This window comes from Pristiophorus japonicus, chromosome 5, assembly GCF_044704955.1.
Source record: "Pristiophorus japonicus isolate sPriJap1 chromosome 5, sPriJap1.hap1, whole genome shotgun sequence".
Classification (NCBI taxonomy): domain Eukaryota; kingdom Metazoa; phylum Chordata; class Chondrichthyes; family Pristiophoridae; genus Pristiophorus; species Pristiophorus japonicus.
This window is the reverse complement of record NC_091981.1, coordinates 40,034,428-40,055,028: the sequence shown is the minus strand read 5'-3', so window position 1 is coordinate 40,055,028 and position 20,601 is coordinate 40,034,428. Positions and strand designations below refer to the sequence as shown.

Here is a 20,601-nt window from a genome sequence, read left to right as displayed (position 1 = left end):
AAAATCAGGCGTGAATCATGTGGAAACTTGGGCCCCTTATGTGGGCTTTATCAAATGCCTTCTGAAAATCCAAATACTGGGTACATCCACTGGTTCTCCCTTATCTATTCTATCAATTACATCCTCAAAAAATTCCAGTAGGTTTGTCAAACATGATTTTCCTTTCATAAATCCATGTTGGCTTTGTTTAATCCCATTGATATTATCTAAATGTGCTGTTATCACATCCTTTATTATAGACTCCATTTTCCCTACTAATGTCAGGTTAACTAGTCTGTAATTTCCTGTTTTCTCTCTCCTTTTTTAAATAGTGGGGTTACATTTGCCACCCTCCAATCTGCAGGAACTGTTCTATAATCTATAGAATTTTGGAAGATGACAACCAATGCAGCTACTATTTCATGTCTACCTCTTTTAGTACTCTGGGATGCAGATCATCAGACCCTAGGGATTTATCTGCCTTCAGTTCCATTAGTCTCTCCAGCACTATTTTCTTATTAATAATTATTTCCCTTAATTCCTCTTGCTCACTAAGCCCTTGGTTCCCTTGCGTTTCTGGGATGTTATTTGTGTCCTCTTCCGTGAAGACAGAACCGAAGTATTTATTTAATTGTTCTGCCATTTCCTTGTTCCCCATTACAAATTCTCCTGTTTCTGGCTGTAAAGGACGTACATTTGTCTTCACTAATCATTTTTTTTTTACGTACTTGTAGAAACTTTTGCAGTCGGTTTTTATGTTCCTTGCAAGTTTACTCTCTGTCTCTATTTTTCCCCTCTTAATCAATTTCTTTGTCCTTTTTTGATGAATTCTAAACTGCTCCCAATCCTCAGGCTTGCTACTTTTTCTGGCAACTTTATATAACTCCTCTTTGGATTTAATACAGGTTTAGCGTCCGAAATCCAGAGTTCCAGAATCCGGACACCGGGCCAATCTGTGGCGGGGTTGTCCGGAAACTGGAAAATGTTCCGAGATCTGGATCCCCCGCCTTGGCGACCGGACTTCGCCCCGTCCTTCAGCGGCCCTCCCTCGCCCCAGTCCTCGGCGGCCCGACCTCCAGCCCGACTTCGACGCGACTTCGCCGCCCTGGCCCTCGGCGGCTCGACTTCACCCGGCCCGGCCCTTGGCGGCCCTACCTCGCCTCGGCCCGACTTCGCCCCAGCCCCGGCTCCCCCCTCTCCCCCTTACCTAGGCAGGCCGACCCCACCTACCTCGGCCCAAGCAAAGACATTCCAATATCCGGAACAGCCTTGGTCCCGAGGTTTCTGGATTTCGGACGCCCAACCTGTACTATCCTTAATTTCTTTTGTTAGCCATGGTTGGGCTACTTTTCCTTTTGTGTTTTTACCCAGAAAGGAATGTATAATTGTTGCAATTCATGCATTCGTTCCTTAAATATTAACCATTGCCTATCCACCGTCATGCCTTTTAATGAATCTTCCCAATCTATCATAGCCAATTCATTCCTCATACCTTTGTAGTTTCCTTTGTTTAGATTTAGGACCCTAGTTTCGGATCGGACTAATTCACTTTCCATCTTAATAAAGAATTCTATCGAGTTGTGGTCACTCTTCCCTAAAGGAGCCCGCACAACAAGACTGTTAATTAACTCTTTCTCAGTACACAATACCCAATCTAGAATAGTCTGTTCCCTAGTAGGCTCCTCAACATACTGGTCTAAAAAAAAAACATCTCGTACACACTCCAGGAATTCATCTGCCACAGTATTATTACTAATTTGGTTTGGCCAGTCTATATGTAGATTAAAGTCACCTATGATTACTGTAGGACCCTTGCTACATGCATCTCTAATTTCCTGTTTGATGCTGTCCCCTACAGTACCACTACTGTTTGGAGGCCTATAGACAACTCCCACCAATGTTTTCTGCCCCTTGGCACTCCTTAGCTCCACCCAGACTGATTCTACATCTTAATTTTCTGAGCCAATATCCTTTCTCACAATTGCTCTGATTTCATCCTTTACTAACAACGCCACACCACCCCCTCTTCCTTTTTGCCTGTCCTTCCTAAATATCGAATATCCTTGGATATTCAGTTCCCAACCCTGGTCACCCTGCAACTATGTCTCCATAATTGCAACTATATCGTATCTATTTGCGCTGTTAATTCGTCTACCTTATTACAGATGCTTTGTGCATTCAGATACAATGCTTTTAAATTTGTCATTTTAACATTATTAGACATCTTAACATTATTTTGTACTATAGCCCTATTTGTCTTATCGCTATTTCTTCTTACCAGGACACGATTTGTTAGTGCACTCTTTTGTTTGTATGCTCTATCCCTTCCTGACATAATCTGGTTATCCTTACCACAATCACTTTCCTGCATTGCTTCCTTTTTTTTTCTCTTTAGCATTCTAGATTGCTCTCCACTGCGACTGTCCTCCCCCACCCCCCCTCTTTATTTAATTTAAAACCCTGTCTACCTCCCTACTTAGTCGGTTCGCTAGAACTCTGGTTCCAGCATAGTTCAGGTGTAGTCCGTCCCCACGGAACAGCTCTCTCTTTCCAGAGTATTGGTGCCAGTGCCCCACGAATCGAAACCTACTTCTCCCACACCAACCTCTGAGCCACGCATTCATCTCCGATTCTAATTTGCTCGTGGCTCAGGTAATAATGCAGAGATTATTAACTTTGGTTCTGCTTTTCAATTTAGTCCCTAACTGTTCAAACTCTCTCAGGTAGGACTAAGAAAGAGGTTCTGCTATGTCATTGGTACCAACGTGTACCACGATAACTGGATCCTCCCCCTCCCACTCCAAGTTCTTCTCCAGCCAGGAGGAGATGTCCTTTACCCTGGCACCGGGTAGGCAACACAGCCTTTGGGATGTACGCTCTTTGCTGCAGAGAACCCTATCTATCCCCCTAACTATGCTGTCCCCTACTACAACCATTTGCCTCTTTACTCACCCCACTTGAATGGCTTTCTGCACATGGTGCCTTGGTCAGTCTGCTCATCCACCCCGCAGTCTGCACACTTGTCCTCAAGGGTTGCAAGAACCTCAAATCTATTGGACAAGTGCAGGGACTGAAGCTCCTGTAATGCTACCTCCTGGATCCCCTTACCTGCTTCACTCACAATCACACCCTCCTGTCCCTGACCACGTGTCAATTCCAAAGTATTTAATCTAGAGGGTGTGGCTCCTCCTGGAGCAAAAGGTCCAGGTAACTTTCTCCCTCCCTGATGTCTTGCAATGTCTGTAGCTCAGACTCCAGCTCCTCAACTTGGAGCCGAATTTCATCGAGCCGCAGGCACTTGCCGCAGATGTAGTCGCCCTGGACCAAAACGTCCAGAAGCTCCCACATATTGCAGCAGCAACACATCTCCTGTTCTCCCATTATTTAATTTAATTAATTAGTTTAGCGTTAATCAAGTATTTACCCTATATAGTTTATTAAATTAGTTAAACAAATAAAGGTTAATTTTTAATATTTAGTTATATGCTATATGTTAATTTAAAAGAGAAACTTAGTCCACAATCACTATCAATGATTTGCCTGCCTTACCTGTGATATCACACAGCGAAGTTCTCCTCACCCGGAGCCGAGCTCAACGCAAGCTTGAGGGGAGCACCTCATCTTTCGTTTCGGCACTTTACAGCCTTCTGGACTCAACAACGAGTTCAACAACTTCAGAGCGTAACCACTGCCAACCTTTGGCTCCCTTTCTCCCCCCTCCCCACCCCCCCACCCCCCCGAGCCTGTTTCTTTTTTTCTCTCCTCGTCTCTAATGGCAGCTGGTCATTATCCCGCCATTCACACCCTACCTTGACTCTTGTTTTTCCAACTCCTGGCATTACCATTTCATTTTGGTCCATCATCCCTTTTGTCTCTCTATCTCTCCTGTCTTTCACCCGATCACAGATCTTCCCTATTGTTCGTTCTTCCCCTCCCCCTTTCAGTGCTTCTTAAGAATGTGTTCTTTCCGACCACTCTCCAGTTCTGACGAAGGGTCATCGACCCGAAACGTTAACTCTGCTTTCTCTCCACAGATCCTTCCTGACCAGCTGAGATTTCCAGCATTTTCTGTTTTTATTCCAGATTCTAGCATCCGCAATATTTTGCTTTTGTATGTTAAGGTTAAACCCATTGATCGAGTATATATTACAGGATGAAGAAGTAATCGTTGTTTGACCGGGCCTATGTTCTAAGGTTCTGACCAGTGGAGGGAGTAGATCACGGAAGGTATAACCCTATCCACAGATTCCCCCACCACGCACCCCCCACCACGCACCCCCCTCCCAGAGTTATTTTTGGGTATTAATTTTCTGTTCAGACTGATGTTTTTTTTTCGCTCTTGCTTTTTTCCCCGCTCTCCCTCTCTCTTTCCCTCCCTTTCTCACTTTCTCTGCAGTGTCAGCTGTCAGTGGGTAGCACTCTCGCCTCGAGTCAGAAGGTTGTGGGTTCAAGTCCCGCTCGAAGGACTTGAGTACCAAATAATCGAGGCTGACACTCCCAGTGCAGTGCTGGGAAGCGCTATACTGTCGAAGGTGCTGTCTTTCAGATGGAACATTAAACTAAGGCCCTCCCAGGTGGCCGTAAAAAATTCCATGGCACTATTTTGAAAAAGAACACCGGAGCTATTTATCCCTGGCCAATATTTATCTCTCAATCAACATAACAAAAAAACGCATTATCTTGTTATTATCGCATTGCTGTTTGTGGGAGCTTGACTGTCGCATTTCCCACATTACAACAGTGACTACACTCCAAAAGTACTTCATTGGCTGTAAAGCGCTTTGAGACGTCCAGTGGTCGTGAAAGGCGCTATATAAATCCAAGTCTTTTTTTCTTTCTTTCTAAATTTCAAAAGGCATTTGATAAGGTGCCACATAAAAAGTTATTACACAAGATAAGGGATCATGGGATTGGAGGTAATGTATTAGCTTGGATAGAGGATTGATTAACGGACAGAAAACAGAGATGAGGAATAAACGGGCCTTTTTCAGGTTGGCAGGCTGTAACCTGTGGGGTGCCGCAAGGATCAATGCTGGGACCTCAGCTATTTACAATCTATATTAATGACCTAGATGAAGGGACTGAATGTATAAGAGTAAGGAAGTCCTGCTACAGTTGTACAGGGCCTTGGTGAGGCTACACCTGGAGTATTGTGTACAGTTTTGGTCTCCTAACTTGAGGAAGGACATTCTTGCTATTGCGGGAATGCAGCGAAGGTTCCCCAGACTGATTCCCGGGATGGCGGGACTGTCATATCAAGAAAGACTGGATCAACTGGGCTTGTATTCATTGGAGTTCAGAAGAATGAGAGGGGATCTCCTAGAAACGTTGAAAATTCTGACGGGTTTAGACAGGTTAGATGCAAGAAGAATGTTCCCAATGTTGGGGAAGTCCAGAACCAGGGGTCACAGTTTAAGGATAAGGGGTAAGCCATTTAGGACTGAGATGAGGAGAAACTTCTTCACCCAGAGAGTGGTGAACCTGTGGCATTCTCTACCACAGAAAGTTGTTGAGGCTAATTCACTAAATATATTCAAAAAGGAGTTGGATGTAGTTCTTACTACTAGGGGGATCAAGGGATATGGCGAGAAAGCAGGAATGGGGTACTGAAGTTGCATGTTCAGCCATGAACTCATTGAATGGCGATGCAGGCTTGAAGGGCCAAATGGCCTACTCCTGCACTTGAAGGGCCAAATGGCCTACTCCTGCACCTATTTTCTATGTTCTATCTCTCTACCTAATGTTCCAAGTTTGCTGACGATACAAAGCTAGGTGGCACTGTAAGCTGTGAGGAGATCACAAAGTTTCCGCAAAGGGATATAAATAGTCCAAGTGAGTGGGTATTAAGGTGGCAGATAGAGTATAATGTAGGAAGAATAGAAAAACAGAATATTTTTAAATGGTGAGAAACTTTTAAATGTTGGTGTTCAGAGAGATTTGGGTGTCCTTGTGCAAGAAACACAGAAAGCTAGCATGCAGGTACAGCAAGCAATAGGAAGGCAAATGGCATGTTGTCCTTTATTGCAAGGGGTTGGAGTATAAGAGTAAGGAAGTCTTGCTACAATTGTACAGGGCCTCAGTGAGACCATACCTGGAGTACTGTGCACCGTTTCCGTCTCCTTGTCTAAGGAAGGATATAGTCGCCTTGGAGGCGGTGTAACAAAGGTTCACTAGATTGAATCCTGGGATGAGAGGGTAATCATATCATGAGATTGTGTAGAATGGGCCAATATTCCTGGGATTTAAAAGAATGAGAGGTGATCTCATTGAAACATACAAGATTCTGACAGGGTAGATGCTGAGAGCTGTTTCCCTTGGCTGGATGTCTAGAACTAGGTGCTACAGTCTCCAGATAAGAAGTAGGCCATTTAAGACAGAGATGAGGAAGAATTTGTTCCCTCAAAGGGTTGTGAATCTTTGGATTTTGTTCACTTAGAGGGCTGTGGATGCTGGGTTGGTGAATATCTTCGAGGCTGAGGTAGATAGATTTTTGGAGTCTAGGGGAATCGAGGTAGATGGAGATTGGGCAGGAAAGTGGAGTTGAGGTCGATGATCAGCTATGATATTCAATGGCGGAGTAGACTCGAGGGGCCATATGGCCTACTCCTGTGCCTATTTCTTATGTTCTTCAGAGAGAGAACTAGTCCACTAGTTACTAGTAGGTCTATTATTAGTTAATATAGTTTTGGTGAACTTGCCATTAAAATTGTAGGAGACATGTTATTTGTACACCTATAATGATGAGACCAATGCGGGATCTACACTCTCTGTCGCAGGTAGTGGTTGGAGGGACGAGTGGGTGGGGTGCTTGGGTTGTCGTATGCTCCTCCCGCCTGCACCCGGCGAAGAGACTCGAGACGTTGGGTGCCTTCTCGAATGCTTTGACCAAGCTTTTGATCACCTGCGCTGGTTTCTACTTGTGCCGCTTGGTGTCAGACGTTTATCGCATGACGCTCCTGTGAAGCTCCCTGGGTCGTTTCACTACGTTAAAGGCGCTATATAAATACAAGTTGTTGGGGAGCTGTGTAACATTCTGATGTTGTTGCTGGGGAGCAGTGAGGTACAGTTCTGGCGGGGCGCAGTGTGGAGGCCACGACCTGCGTGAGAACACCAGCGGCAGGTCAGGGCCATAAAAGGAGCAGAGGTGAGCGGCCCGGGAGCAGCGTGGAGGCATCCCATTCCAGGGAACAGCGCGAGCTGGTGCAGCAGGGCGACGGCAGCGAAGAGTGATGTCATCAAGGTCCAGGTCGGTGATTGGAGCATGGGAAGATACAGTAGGAGCGGCGGGGTCGGAGCGAAGGATCGGTGTGGAGGGATGTGATCGGGATCCGGGGGGGCGTGAGTTCGGGGCCAGGGGCCCCGGGGCAGCACAGGCCAGCCCATACTGCCATATGTATGCGCACTAGGTCCGCGCAGCAGAGCTGGTCTCCCAGTCGTCTTGGGTAATCCTTGCCACTGGACCAAGACCTAGCTCTGTCAAGCCCGTGTGGTGGATGGTGTGCAACGGCCACCACATGTTAAAAAAAATCCACGCATAGGCATCTTCCACTCTTGAGGATGTAATTCGGGTCCTTCGTTCCAAACGCCTGTGAACTCATCCTTTTTTGGTGTGGAAGCAAGTCATCCTCGTTTCGAGGGACTGCCTATGATGATGATGACGCCTATAAATAAACATAAGTAAGTGTACCAAGAGAATGCAGTCAATGATAGCCAGAATATAGTTACTGGTGATGAATATAATAGTGTCACCAACATTACCCCTTTTTTATAAGTTGTTGGAAGAATTGATTGTTATTTAGATTTGTTTCTTGGGTTATATTTGTGATTTACCATATGTATATATATATTGACTCAATTAAACAGATGAAACCACAGCAGATCTTCAAGAAGAAGTAAATGCAGCACTAATTGACTCATTTTAACCCATAGCTCATCCCAAAGATAACGAGGACTGAATAGGATACAATTTGATGCATTACTAACAGCTACATTATTTCATTGCATTTGCAAAGCCAAGAATGATATGATCACAAACAAAATAGTGTGGTTTTAGAATTGCAGTAATGCAACATTATTGGGTTTAATGTAACCAATAATCATATTGAAGATCCCAGTAATTGTTTTCTAAAGTTAGCCCTTTACAGTTTATATAGTATAATTAACAGGTAATATTTGTGTACTTCCCATTCAAGTCTATATCTAAAAGCACAAACCTATTCGATTATTTAACTGTTAGATGGGCTGGATTTTTGACTTTGTTGTTTTCACGGTGAAAACATAAGAAATAGAATATAAGAAATAGGAGTAGGAGAAGGCCATACGGCCCCTCGAGCCTGAGGTGAGGCGGGAAATTTACCACCCAGTTAACGTTTCCGCTTTGTGGAGCAACTTTCGTCATTTGGGCCTTGCGCCGGGATACAACGAGAGGCATAGTACTAGTTTTGCAGTGCAAAAACGGGATCCTCACAAACTTTAGTGCCGGGCCTGGAGCGCTCCGAGAGAGGCCTTGGGAGGGGGAAGAAACACACACAAAAAAATTCACAAAAACTTGCAAAAAACATTGCCAACATCCTTACCACGCACATCGCTGCAAAAATATGAAAAAATTAAAACTTTAACTTACCTTTTTTACAGTTTATCCAACTCACCGGCGCCAGCAGGGCTGGACTAGACCACTGTGGTTTTTCCTGGCGGTCATTGCGGGGAGTGTTTCGCAGCATACGGGTAGGGTGTTTGACGAAACTTCTGCCGGTGTTGCACACCCAGCACAGCTTCCCCCTGGCAGTGCTTCTAAGCGCCGCCGCAAAAACTGACCCGAGGATTGTGCCCGGACGCAAAACAGCTGACCGCCCCATTTTTCGCCGCGGAGGGTGAAAACCCGACGAAACCCTGGTCTCAAATGACCTGAAAATCCAGCCCAAAGTCTTCCACTGTGGCGCACTAGCCTCATGCCGGACAGTCTTATTTCTGGCTCTTCAGAATTCTTCCTCTAATCGCGTCTAACTTTGCACCTATTTAAATTGTTGTACTATATTTCTGAAGTGCATTACAGAGTTAAATGTTGTATTACACTATGCCACATGAACTGTCACAGCAACTGTTTGTGTTTTCAAGTGTTCATTGACTAGTCTAATATTACTCATTCTTAAAAACCCTGCTATCTACAGAGATCTGTATTCTATTTGGAGTGATCATTTGCGACAACTTTTTTGTGTCCTTCTGCTCCGTCCCCTTTTTGCACATGCGCGCTCAATCCGAGGAAACCGGAAATGAGGCCGAACCTCGAACTGCGTGGAGCTCATTGCCACTGGAGCTGTTTCTAGAACTTTTGGATTATCTCCAGGACTTTTGCCTAGAATATTGCTGTGATTATCTACAGGAACATTTCGTGGCCTTCTGTGGGAGAGAAAAAATCAGAGGGGGCATGGGGGGAGAGAGAGAGGCAAAGAGGCAGTGAGTGGGGGAGGGGGGGGAAGAGAAGGAGGGCAGAGAGAGAGAGAGAGAGAGAGAGACTGCGGGAGGGGGGGTGAAGAGAGAGAGAGAGAGAGAACGGAGCGGGGGGGGTTGTTGAAGCGAGAGAGGGGAAACGCGGGGGTGGGGAGCGAGGCGAGGGGAGGTCTTGAGCTGAGAGAGTGAGCTCTCTCCTGTCTGGAGTCGGCAGTCAGAATGGCTCGAATTACACTTTGTAAATTCACTGATTATGTGGGCGGGGCGGTTCTAATTACACATTGCAGAGAAACTGCTCGGTGTGCCTGATCCCCTTGGAGGATAAATAAGGTCATCTGATCAAGGGGACGCAATCAGAGCATTTCGCTGTTGCAAATAAGCATGTCCTAACAGTAAAGCATTATACTGCCAATTGGACCCAGCAATCGCTCCTTATCAAAATTGGTGTTTCCACTATAATTTTACAAGCACATCTGATAAAGTAACTTTATCACTGCAAGATCATTAATTTCTACATGAGATTAAAGGTTGATACAGCTGATTCCAACTCTAATAAAAGTTGGAAAATGCCTGGTTGTTTCTCTGTTAATTGATTCATTATAAAAAGAAAGGTATGTGAAAATTGTCAGCAGCTACCTTTTTAAAACATCTCTTGGTTTCCTGCAATTACCTTTTGTAGTACTGGGCATACTATGACATTAAACAGCTTATATTGCGATCTCCTTGACGGTGTATTCTGAGTACGGCTCTTAATCCATTTGAAAGGCCCCACAACTTACGGATTTCCGCAAGCGCTTGCACATGCGCGAATTTCGGAACTTGCAATCTGTCAAGGTATGCCATGACAGATCACCCAGACCGCATTGAAACTCCATATTGCTGGCGCAGAGGTGGGCGTAGGGCCTGCTTTCACCAGTTTAAGGGTATATATATTTTTTATATATATACATACATATAATTTATATATGGCTCAGTGGGTAGCACACTCGCCTCTGAGTCAGAAGGTTGTGGGTTCAAGTCCCACTCCAGGGACTTGAGCACATAAATCTAGGCTGACACTCCAATGCAGTGCTGAGGGAGCGCTGCACTGTCTGAGGTGCCATCTTTCAGATGAGACATTAAACCGAGGTCCCGTCTGCCCACTCAGGTGGACGTAAAAGATCGCATGGCACTATTTCGAAGAAGAGCAGGGCAGTTATCCCCTGGTGTCCTGGCCAATATTTATTCCTCAATCAACATAACAAAACAGATTATCTGATCATTATCACATTGTGCACAAGCAAGCTCCCACAAACAGCAATCAAACATTTTGCACTTACACTTTAAATGAGTTTGTGCAAATATTGGCCTGGACTAAGATATTTGAAATTATTTATCAAAAAATGTAATATTTATTGAGGTTCGTGCAATGAAGGGACTTATGAATAAAATTGCAATTCAGTACATTTATATTTATTGGAATTATGTACATTGTACAATTATTTGGGGATTCCATTGCATATCATTAGAGGATTCCCTTTGCAAAGATTTGCAATGGAATCCTTTTAGATTGGAGGACCACGTGATCCCAGGGACGTTTCTGAACTGTCTGGGATCCATGGGCCTTTATGCTTCCGTCCACCTAGAGGCTAGAGATCGCAACTCTACGCAGCCTGGGTGTCTGGAGGTAGGTTCGTAAAGGTTCCACGTGATCGGAGGTGTACTTTTGGAGGTATGCCTCCAACCACAATTCCTAGCCCATTTTCAGCAAGTGGCATGGGAGCAACTGATCAGTTTCAAACTGCTTTAATTTGTTTCAACTTATCTAACTGCTAAGGAGGTCTACTTGGGAGAGAAATTGCTAAGATTAAATGTTCCACTAGACCACCTATTTTAAAGAAAGACTTGCATTTATATAGCGCCTCGCATGATCTCAGGATGTCCCAAAGTGCTTTACAGCCAATTAAGTACATTTTTTTTCAGCTGATAGAATAAGTTTGACTGCATGGAATGAATTTTTTTTTTAGTTCATTTGCACAAAGAATCTAAAGTATTTCAGTGAAGGAAGCAGTCACGCGGTAAAAGTTTAATATTATGGCAGTTTAGTAGCTGGAAAATAATTTTGTACAATTGTTGTCCTTGACATAACATAAACACACGTAACTACATTTTTTTTTATTATAGGATGTGTTATTGCAGAGCTATTCACAGAGGGAGTGCCTATGTTTGATCTATCCCAACTGCTGGCTTACAGAAATGGGCATTTTTCCCATGAGCAGGTGCTAAATAAAATTGAGGACTTGAACATAAGAGGTCTGGTAAGCATAGCCAAATGGCTTTGACTGCTTATATTTGCAGATAATATGATATGCTGGAATAAATGTGGTGCAATACGCAGCTTTAAGAATCATTGTTTAATATACTTTTTAAGTGGAGGCGAGGTAACATCACAGAAATATATGCATAGAGCTTGCAACCTAATTACTAGACCTCGTCTCAAAATACCATACTGCACTCGGCCATTATGCTTATTATATGTTATAGTTTATCTACCAGGGAATCAGTTAACTGAAGATGATGGAACATTTGGCCATAACATTTTGTTCATTTATTCTAGTTTGTATGACAAAGTTTGTGTATGTTAGTGTACTGAGATGTGTTATTCCATCAGTGGCATGGTATTGGAAAAAAAAAGTGTACCATTTTGTGATTATCATACTCTATATAATACAAGAAAATACACAATGGAAATGATAAGGTACAGGTTCTGTTCACTCCATTGTAACTGCTCTTTGTGAGTGAGTATTTTTTGTTACTTATTTTCAGGATGTAGATGGTGCTGGCAAGGCTGCATTTCGTGCCCATCTGACAACTCAGTGGTTTTCTTTTCCACCTCACACAAAAACACACACACTCTTGCATCCATGCTGTTTCCAACAAAGCCACGGGATAGTAATTATAGAGCAGGAGTCCTGGCTTATTTATTTGTATGTCTCTCTATATCCATATATAAATAAATACATAATATTGGTCTGGCTGAAATCAAGTTACTCAGTATTGACTGTGAAATGAACTTTGACTCTTCAGGTGTGTGTAGCTTAGTGCTACAATTGGCAGTGCCTTTACCCAAGAAGCCATCGGGAGACTTCGTATGTACAGCTTAAGTACCTCTTGGATTACTGATATGGCCATATCCATTGACCATAGCATCAAAGCTCCATTTTTGCTTGAAAGGCCAAGTAATCACATAATAAGTTAATGTTCAATATGTAATAAACTTCATAGTGCTCCATAGATATTTAGTTATCATTACAGTTTTTCTAATTTATTAATCACCACTTTTAGTACTATCTCTGTCCCACGGGGATCATAAAAGCAATTCCTATAATCAGAGTTAGTTTGGCTGAGTTATGCTAAAGCAATAACTACTCATTCTTAGGTCTTTTATCTTTGTTTTTTTTAAAGATTGGAACATTGATCTTCCTGTATTGCAGGTCAGTCAAATGATTCAGCGTGACCCAGACACACGTTTAACAGCAGAGGAACATCTTAAACAACAGAGGGGCAGAGCTTTCCCAGAACTGTTTTACACTTTTCTGCAGCCATATATGGCACAATTTGCAAAAGAGACTTTTCAGTCTGCTGATGAACGTATCCTGGTAATACGGAAAGACCTAGAAAATATTCTACAAAATGTTTGTGGAGAAGACCAGAGTGAGAAAAAAGACGGAGAAACAAAAGAGCATGGTTTGGTTATTTTGGTGTCTGTTATCACTTCTTGCCTGCAGACACTCAAGTACTGTGATTCTAAACTAGCTGCTTTGGAACTGATTCTCCATTTGACACCCAGGCTAAGTGGTGAGATCCTGCTTGATCGTATAACACCTTATCTCTTGCATTTTGCCAATGACCCCATACCCAGGGTACGAGCTGAAGCAGTCAGGACGCTGACAAAAGTCCTAGCTCTTGTCAAAGAGGTACCACGCAATGATGTCAATATTTACCCTGAGTACATTTTACCGGGTATTGCCCACTTAGCTCAGGATGAAGCAACTCTTGTCAGATTGGCATATGCAGGTAAGGACTGTAGTCCCAAAAATTCAACTGTATTTTATAGTGTGCACCAGTTGCATATGGTATGTATCCAATGGACTAGCCTCGTCTAATATAAGTGACAACCTTTATGTTTAAAATTTTAGAAATAACATTTTTAAAAAGTGCCTTAGAATAATTAACCAGAAGTGACATGTTTTATGTCATTATTGATGAGTTACCTGGTCAACCTCACTTAAGGAGATAGATTATTTCACAATTCTGTCCATGACATCTTGTCTAGTATAATTAAACCTAAAAAACATTAGTACACAGATATATTGGTATTATAATAGGTTTGATGTCAAAAATGGTTTAACAAACCATTTTTTTTCCACAAAATTCAGAACCAGTTTACAGGGATGGAAGAGATTTTCATCAAATATAATGAATGTGACTCGATGTTTAATGGAAAGCAATTTACAATTTAGTATCTATCTTTTATGCATGCAAAAGATCAGCTCTGGGTATCATGTATTAACCATAATACTGATTTAATATAAAAGCGTGAAGTAAACATTTGTCCCGTTTCTGAGCAGAAAAACACAGATCGTGATGGAGACCTTGATATATACCAGAAAAGCTTGCAGTTAATTGCCCATAAATTGCACATTGGAGTAACCAGTCTGAGTTTACTGTGGTGTCTGTTTTTCTTAAAATAATTATTTTTATAACTTCCATACTGACTTGCCAGAGGATGAAGTTTGCCACCGCAAGGAAGTTATCCTTGCTAGTATTTCTAAAATTGACACGCGGTGCCCCTAAGTGACACATTAAGTACCAACGGTGAGACTGAGATTGAAATTCATCTCCTACCCAAGAGTATAATGGTTTTGTCTTGTAGCTATTGTGCCATCTCTTTTGGTGCTGTTTTATGAATAAAATACATTGCTGTTCACATCTTTAATTTGCCTCCTCCGTATAGCTAAATGTAAGTCTTTGAAAGCACTAACACTCAGATTCTAACGGCCCCCCGCCCCCCCACCCCCCACAATCCCTGCTCAGCTGGAATGGTGTGCGGAAAGGATTACAATTTAAAAATTCTACCTACCGGCTACAATCTGCCACCTACACAGCTTTTTAAATTCTTACTACTTCAAATCAAGCCATTGAAACATAGAAACATAGAAAATGAGTTCATGGCTGAACATGCAACTTCAGTACCTCATTCCTGCTTTCTTGCCATACCCCTTGATCCCCCTAGTAGTAAGGACTACATCTAACTCCTTTTTGAATATATTTAGTGAATTGACCTCAACAACTTTCTGTGGTAGAGAATTCCACAGGTTCACCACTCTCTGGGTAAAGAGGTTTCTCCTCATCTCGGTCCTAAATGGCTTACCTCTTATCCTTAGACTGTGACCCCTGGTTCTGGACTTCCCCAACATTCATAAGAACATAAGAATTAGTTACAGGAGTAGGCCATCTAGCCCCTTGAGCCTGCTCTGCCATTCAACAAGAGTATGGCTGATCTGGCCGTGGGCTCAGCTCCACTTACCCGCCCGCTTCCCATAACCCTTAATTCCCTTATTGGTTAAAAATCTTATCTATCTGTGATTTGAATATATTCAATGAGCTAGCCTCAACTGCTTCCTTGGGCAGAGAATTCCACAGATTCACAACCCTCTGGGAGAAGAAATTCCTTCTCAACTCGGTTTTAAATTGGCTCCCCCATATTTTGAGGCTGTGCCCCCTAGTTCTAGTCTCCCCGACCAGTGGAAACAACCTCTCTGCCTCTATCCTGTCTATCCCTTTCATTATTTTAAATGTTTCTATAAGATCACCCCTCATCCTTCTGAACTCCAACGAGTAAAGACCCAGTCTACTCAATCTATCATCATAAGGTAACCCCCTCATCTCCGGAATCAGCCTAGTGAATCGTCTCTGTACCCCGTCCAAAGCTAGTATATCCTTCCTTAAGTAAGGTGACCAAAACTGCACGCAGTACTCCAGGTGCGGCCTCACCAATACCCTGTACAGTTGCAGCAGGACCTCCTTGAGCCTCCTGCGAAAGGCAGATGAGTAGCCTCATATAATAGACATTCAAAAGTCGTGGCCCAATGACGTCATCAGCATTGAAACGTGGAATTAACTGAACCGGGGAGGAGGGGGGGAGGCATCCTTCCACTGACTGCCAGTGACCACCCCCACAGCTCCCCGGCTGCGACCTCCTGCTGCTAAATTGTTATTCTTGCCGGCCAGCCAGGCAGTCAATCTGGCCGGGTGTCAGGCAGGAATCAGCGAAAAGTTAAATGAGGCCCTGCCATTAAAATCGGCAGTGCCTTCATGTTCCCGACCTTGTTGGGTTCATCTCCTGCCACCAGGCTCCCCTGCATTCTTCCCACCCTTCCGTTAATATTAAAGCCTAAGCTTTGGCACTGAAATGAGACATCACCAAACACTGTGCAATAGTGAACTGTGGTATATGAGTGGGACCGTTGGAACTTCTTAGAGATATGTCACTGCTCTCAATGTAAATGAGGATTATTTTGTTGTTTATGACATTTTTAAATCGAGAAAAGAAATTCAATTAATCAAGGTTCATGTTCAACAATGTACACCATTTTTAATTCCCCTGGCGCAGTATCGAACCAGAGTATTATTTGAGAGGTTTTTTTATCTTCTAATATTTGTTCCAAATGGGCAAAGCATTAACTATAATAATACAGGAAGCACAGCATCTGTTTTAGTGAAAGTTACTTTCTGAACTGTTTTTCACTAATTCACATTTTTGTGTTGAACAGAAAACATAGCACTTTTGGCAGAGACTGCTCTCCGATTTTTAGAAATAGTCCAATTAAATAATTTGAATTTGGAAAGTGAGTTAAATGGCGAGGAAACAGAAGAAATGTTACACCCCAATGAAAACTATGACTCAGGTAATCCTTTTGCATTAAAGGTTATAAACTTTTTTGATCTCTGCAACTGTTGAAATATCTGGCTTAATTCAGGATACTTGACTTTTAGATCAGATGGGCAAAATGGAAAAGTAGGGGGTGGGTGGTGTAGCCCTGATAAAGGATGGGATAAAAACAGTAGAGAGAAAGGATCTTAATTTGGAAAATCAAGATGTAGAATCATTTTGGGTGGAGATAAGAATCAAGGGGCAGAAAACACGGAGTAGTTTTTTAGGTCCCATAAACAGTAGTTGCAGTGTCAGACACTGTAAATCAGGAAATTAGAGGTGCATGTAACCAGGGTAATACAGTAATCATGGACTTTAATTTTCATGACTGGGCAAACCAAATTTGTAGTAATAGTGCAGAGGACGAGTCCATGGAATGCATTCAGGATAGTTTTTTAGATCAGTATGTCGAGGAAACAACTAGGGAACAGGTTATTTTACATCTAGTATTGTGCAATGAGACAGGGTTAATTAATAACCTTGCAGTAATGGAGCATGTGGGGTAGAGTTATCATCATATGATGGAATTGTATATTGAACTTAAGAGTGATTTAGTCAAGTACAAAACTAGGTCTTAAATCTGAACAATGCAAATTACGTAGGTATGAGGGGCGAGCTGGCTAAGGTAGATTGGGAAACTAGATTAAAAGATATGACGGTAGATAAGCAATGGCAAACATTTAAAGAATTAATTCATAATTTGCAACGAATATACATTCCTTTTAAACCCCTATAGGAAAAAGGGTCCTACCGTACCTAGCAAGAAGTTAAAGATAGATTAAAGGGAGAGGCTTACAATGTTGCCAAAAAGAATAGTAAGCCTGAAGAGTGGGAGGATTTTAGAATTCATCAAAGCATGACAAAGAAAAAAAAGAGAATGAGAATAAACTAGCAAGAGACATAAAAACAAATTGTAAAAGCTTTTATAAATATGTAAACAGGAAGAGATTAGCAAAAGTAAACATGAGTCCCTTACAAGTAGAGACAGGAGAAATTATAATGGGGAATAAGGAAATGGCAGACATTAAACAAATACTTTGTATCTGTCTTCACGGAAGAAGGCACAAAAAAATCATTCTGGAAGTAGTGGAGAACCAAGATTCCAGTGAGAATGAGGAACTTAAAAAATAGTATTAGTAAAGAAATTGTACTGGAGAAATTAATAAGACTAAAAGCCAACAAATCCCCTGGAGCTGATGGCCTACATCCTCGGGTTTTAAAAGAGGTGGCTGCAGAGATCTTCCAGATTCTAGAACGGTCTCTGTGGATTGGAAGGTAGCAAATGTGAACCCGCTAATACAGGAAAGGAGGGAGAGAGAAAACAGGGAACTATAGACCAGTTAGCCTGACATCAGTAGCAGGGCAAATGCTAGAACCTATTATTACATACTTGGTAATCGGGCGCTTAGAAAATCATCATATGATTGGGCAGAATCAACACGGATTTATGAAAGAGAAATAGTGTTTGACAAATCTATTGGAGTTTTTTGAGGTGGTGACTAGCAGCATGGTAGGTAAGGGGGAGCCAGTAGATGTGGTGTATTTTGATTTTCAAAAACATTTGATGAGGTGCAACACAAGCGAGGGATATAGACAGGTTAAGTGAGTGGGCAAGAGCATGGCAGGTGGAATATAATGTGGAGAAATGTAAATTCCTGGATTCTTTTACCTCAATCTGGTTCAGTAAAATTACTGAGTCGAATACCTCTTGTGCTTTGAACAAAGCAATCTTTATTACCGGCCAGCAAGACCTATCAGACAGAAGATATACTCTCTGGATAGAGCGTACACACTCCCTACGGATAGGTGAAGTTACATCGTAAAGCGTTAACAGTTATACAGTTTTGAAATCAGATAACAAAATACAAATGGATTGACAGTCTAACTCAGCCACTCATTAGTCAATCTATATGAGATGTTCTTCTTGAAAGCTCAAGCATTGCCTCTAAATGTTTCAATCTAATGGTGTGACTATTAACCTTGCAATTCTGCAGATTTATTTCATGTTACAATTAGATGTCATTGGCAGGAGTAGTGACTTGAAACCTTGAGACAGACTGTTAGCTATGCTGATGTTGCACTATTTGCAATCTGACATTCTCCCAGCTATTCTTCCATGGCTTATACATTTTCATATATCCCGTTTACTTTACTGTCCTTAATTCCATATATTCCGTTCAGATATCCACAAGGGGGAGCCAGTGGATGTGGTGTATTTTGATTTTCAAAAACATTTGATGAGGTGCAACACAAGCGAGGGATATAGACAGGTTAAGTGAGTGGGCAAGAGCATGGCAGGTGGAATATAATGTGGAGAAATGTGAAGTTATCCACTGGTAGGTAAACTAGAAAAGCAGAATATATTTTAAATGGAGAGAGATTGGGAAATGTTGGTATTCAGAGGGACCTGGGTGTCCTTGTACATGAATCGCAAAGTTAACGTGCAGGTACAGCAAGCAATTAGGAAAGCAAATGGTATGTTCACCTTTTATATTCCAATCCTTTTGTAATAGAGTAAAGAAGTCTTACTGCAATTATATAGAACCTTGGTGAGACCATACCATGTGGAGCTGAGTCCACGGCCAGATCAGCCATCATCTTGTTGAATGGTGGAGCAGGCTCGAGGGGCGAGATGGCCTACTCCTGTTCTTAATTCTTATGTTCTTATACCTGAAATACACGTTATCAGTTTTAGTCTCCTTACTGAGTGAAGGATATACTTCCCTTGGAGGGAGTGCACTGAAGATTCACTTCTGATTCTAGGGATGAAGAGATTGTCCTATGGGGAGAGATTGTGTAGACTAGGCCTATATTCTCTAGAGTTTAGAAAAATGAGAGGTGATCTCATTGAAATATAAAATTCTTAAGGGGCTTGACCAGATAGATGCTGGGAGGATATTTCCTCTGGCTGGGAAGTCTCGAATTAGGGGTCACAATCTTAGAATAAGGGGTCGGCCATTTAGGACTGAGATGAGGAGAAATTTCTTCACTGAGGATTGTGAATCTTTGGAATTCTCTACCCCAAAAGGACGTGGATGCTCAGTCGTTGAATATGTTCAAGACAGAGAGTCATAGATTTTTGTATACTAAGGGAACCAAGGGATATGGGGATAGTGCGGGAAGGTGGAGTTGAGGTAGAAGATCAGCCATGATCTTGTTGAATGACGGCGCTGGCTCGAAGGGCCAAATGCCCTTCTATACTCCTGCTCCTATTTTTTATATTATGTTTTTAAATCCTTGAAGCCGACAGTTGACTATATTAATACTGAACTTAATCCTATGTTTGTAGAATTGCAAGCTCTTCATGAGATGGTTCAGCAAAAGGTGGTGACACTGTTGAGTGACCCAGAAAATATAGTGAAGCAGACTTTAATGGAGAACGGTATAACTCGGCTTTGTGTGTTCTTTGGACGTCAAAAGGCTAATGATGTCCTCTTGTCGCACATGATCACCTTCTTGAATGATAAGAATGATTGGCATCTTCGAGGTGCTTTCTTTGATAGTATTGTTGGTAAGTACAGTACTTCTTTGCGGCAGTATGGAGACACTATTTTACTGTAGGTAATTATGTCCAATGGATATCAGGGCATGTTGACTTACAAAAAATGATTTTGAAACTATTTCATATTGTATGTATTGGCCTATATAAAGCAAAATACTACCTTGCCATGTAGTATTTAGGCAAACTACAAATGTTCTTTCAATTCCGAAAATAGAAAACAAGATCAATTTACTACTGGCTTTTTTAAAAAAACAAAATGACAAACATTTTTTTACATAATGTTTAGATTAAATAATAGGAGTTAATGATGTGATATTGTTACTAGCTCCTAATGTACTGAGTAAATGTATTTATTCTGGAAAATGTACTTGAAATTTTTCTGAGATACTTATGCTAAAAAGCAGCATATTCCCTGTATGGACATAATAATAGATGCCTGAAGCATTTGAGCATTGAGAATTTCCTGATCCAATTGCATTTTACTGTTCTGATCCTCCTGTATATGCCAGGCAAATAACTAATCCTAGTTAATATGGTTTTCATACCTTACTTTTCCACTTTCATCAGATGTGGTTCTGCAAATTAGTTCAGTCATAGTTGGCCTTACCCATCTTGCGAAATTCTGCTCATCATGTCTGATGCTTTGATCAGTCTAAGGCATTCCAAGCCTACTTTAACTTTCATAGGGGGGAGTTTT

The 20,601-nt window shown here is 42.0% G+C and overlaps 1 protein-coding gene across 2 annotated transcripts in view; it reads left to right on the top strand.

Moving 5' to 3' along the window:
* pik3r4 (phosphoinositide-3-kinase, regulatory subunit 4) overlaps nt 1–20,601 on the top strand; it is a 110,152-nt gene that overhangs the window by 6,625 nt on the left and 82,926 nt on the right. For both annotated transcript variants that reach the window (XM_070880550.1, XM_070880549.1), the window contains exons 2-5: nt 11,590–11,723; nt 12,900–13,482; nt 16,242–16,376; nt 19,692–19,913. In XM_070880550.1, the coding sequence (XP_070736651.1) occupies nt 11,590–11,723; nt 12,900–13,482; nt 16,242–16,376; nt 19,692–19,913 (1,074 nt within the window). The remainder of the gene's footprint in view (nt 1–11,589; nt 11,724–12,899; nt 13,483–16,241; nt 16,377–19,691; nt 19,914–20,601) is intronic.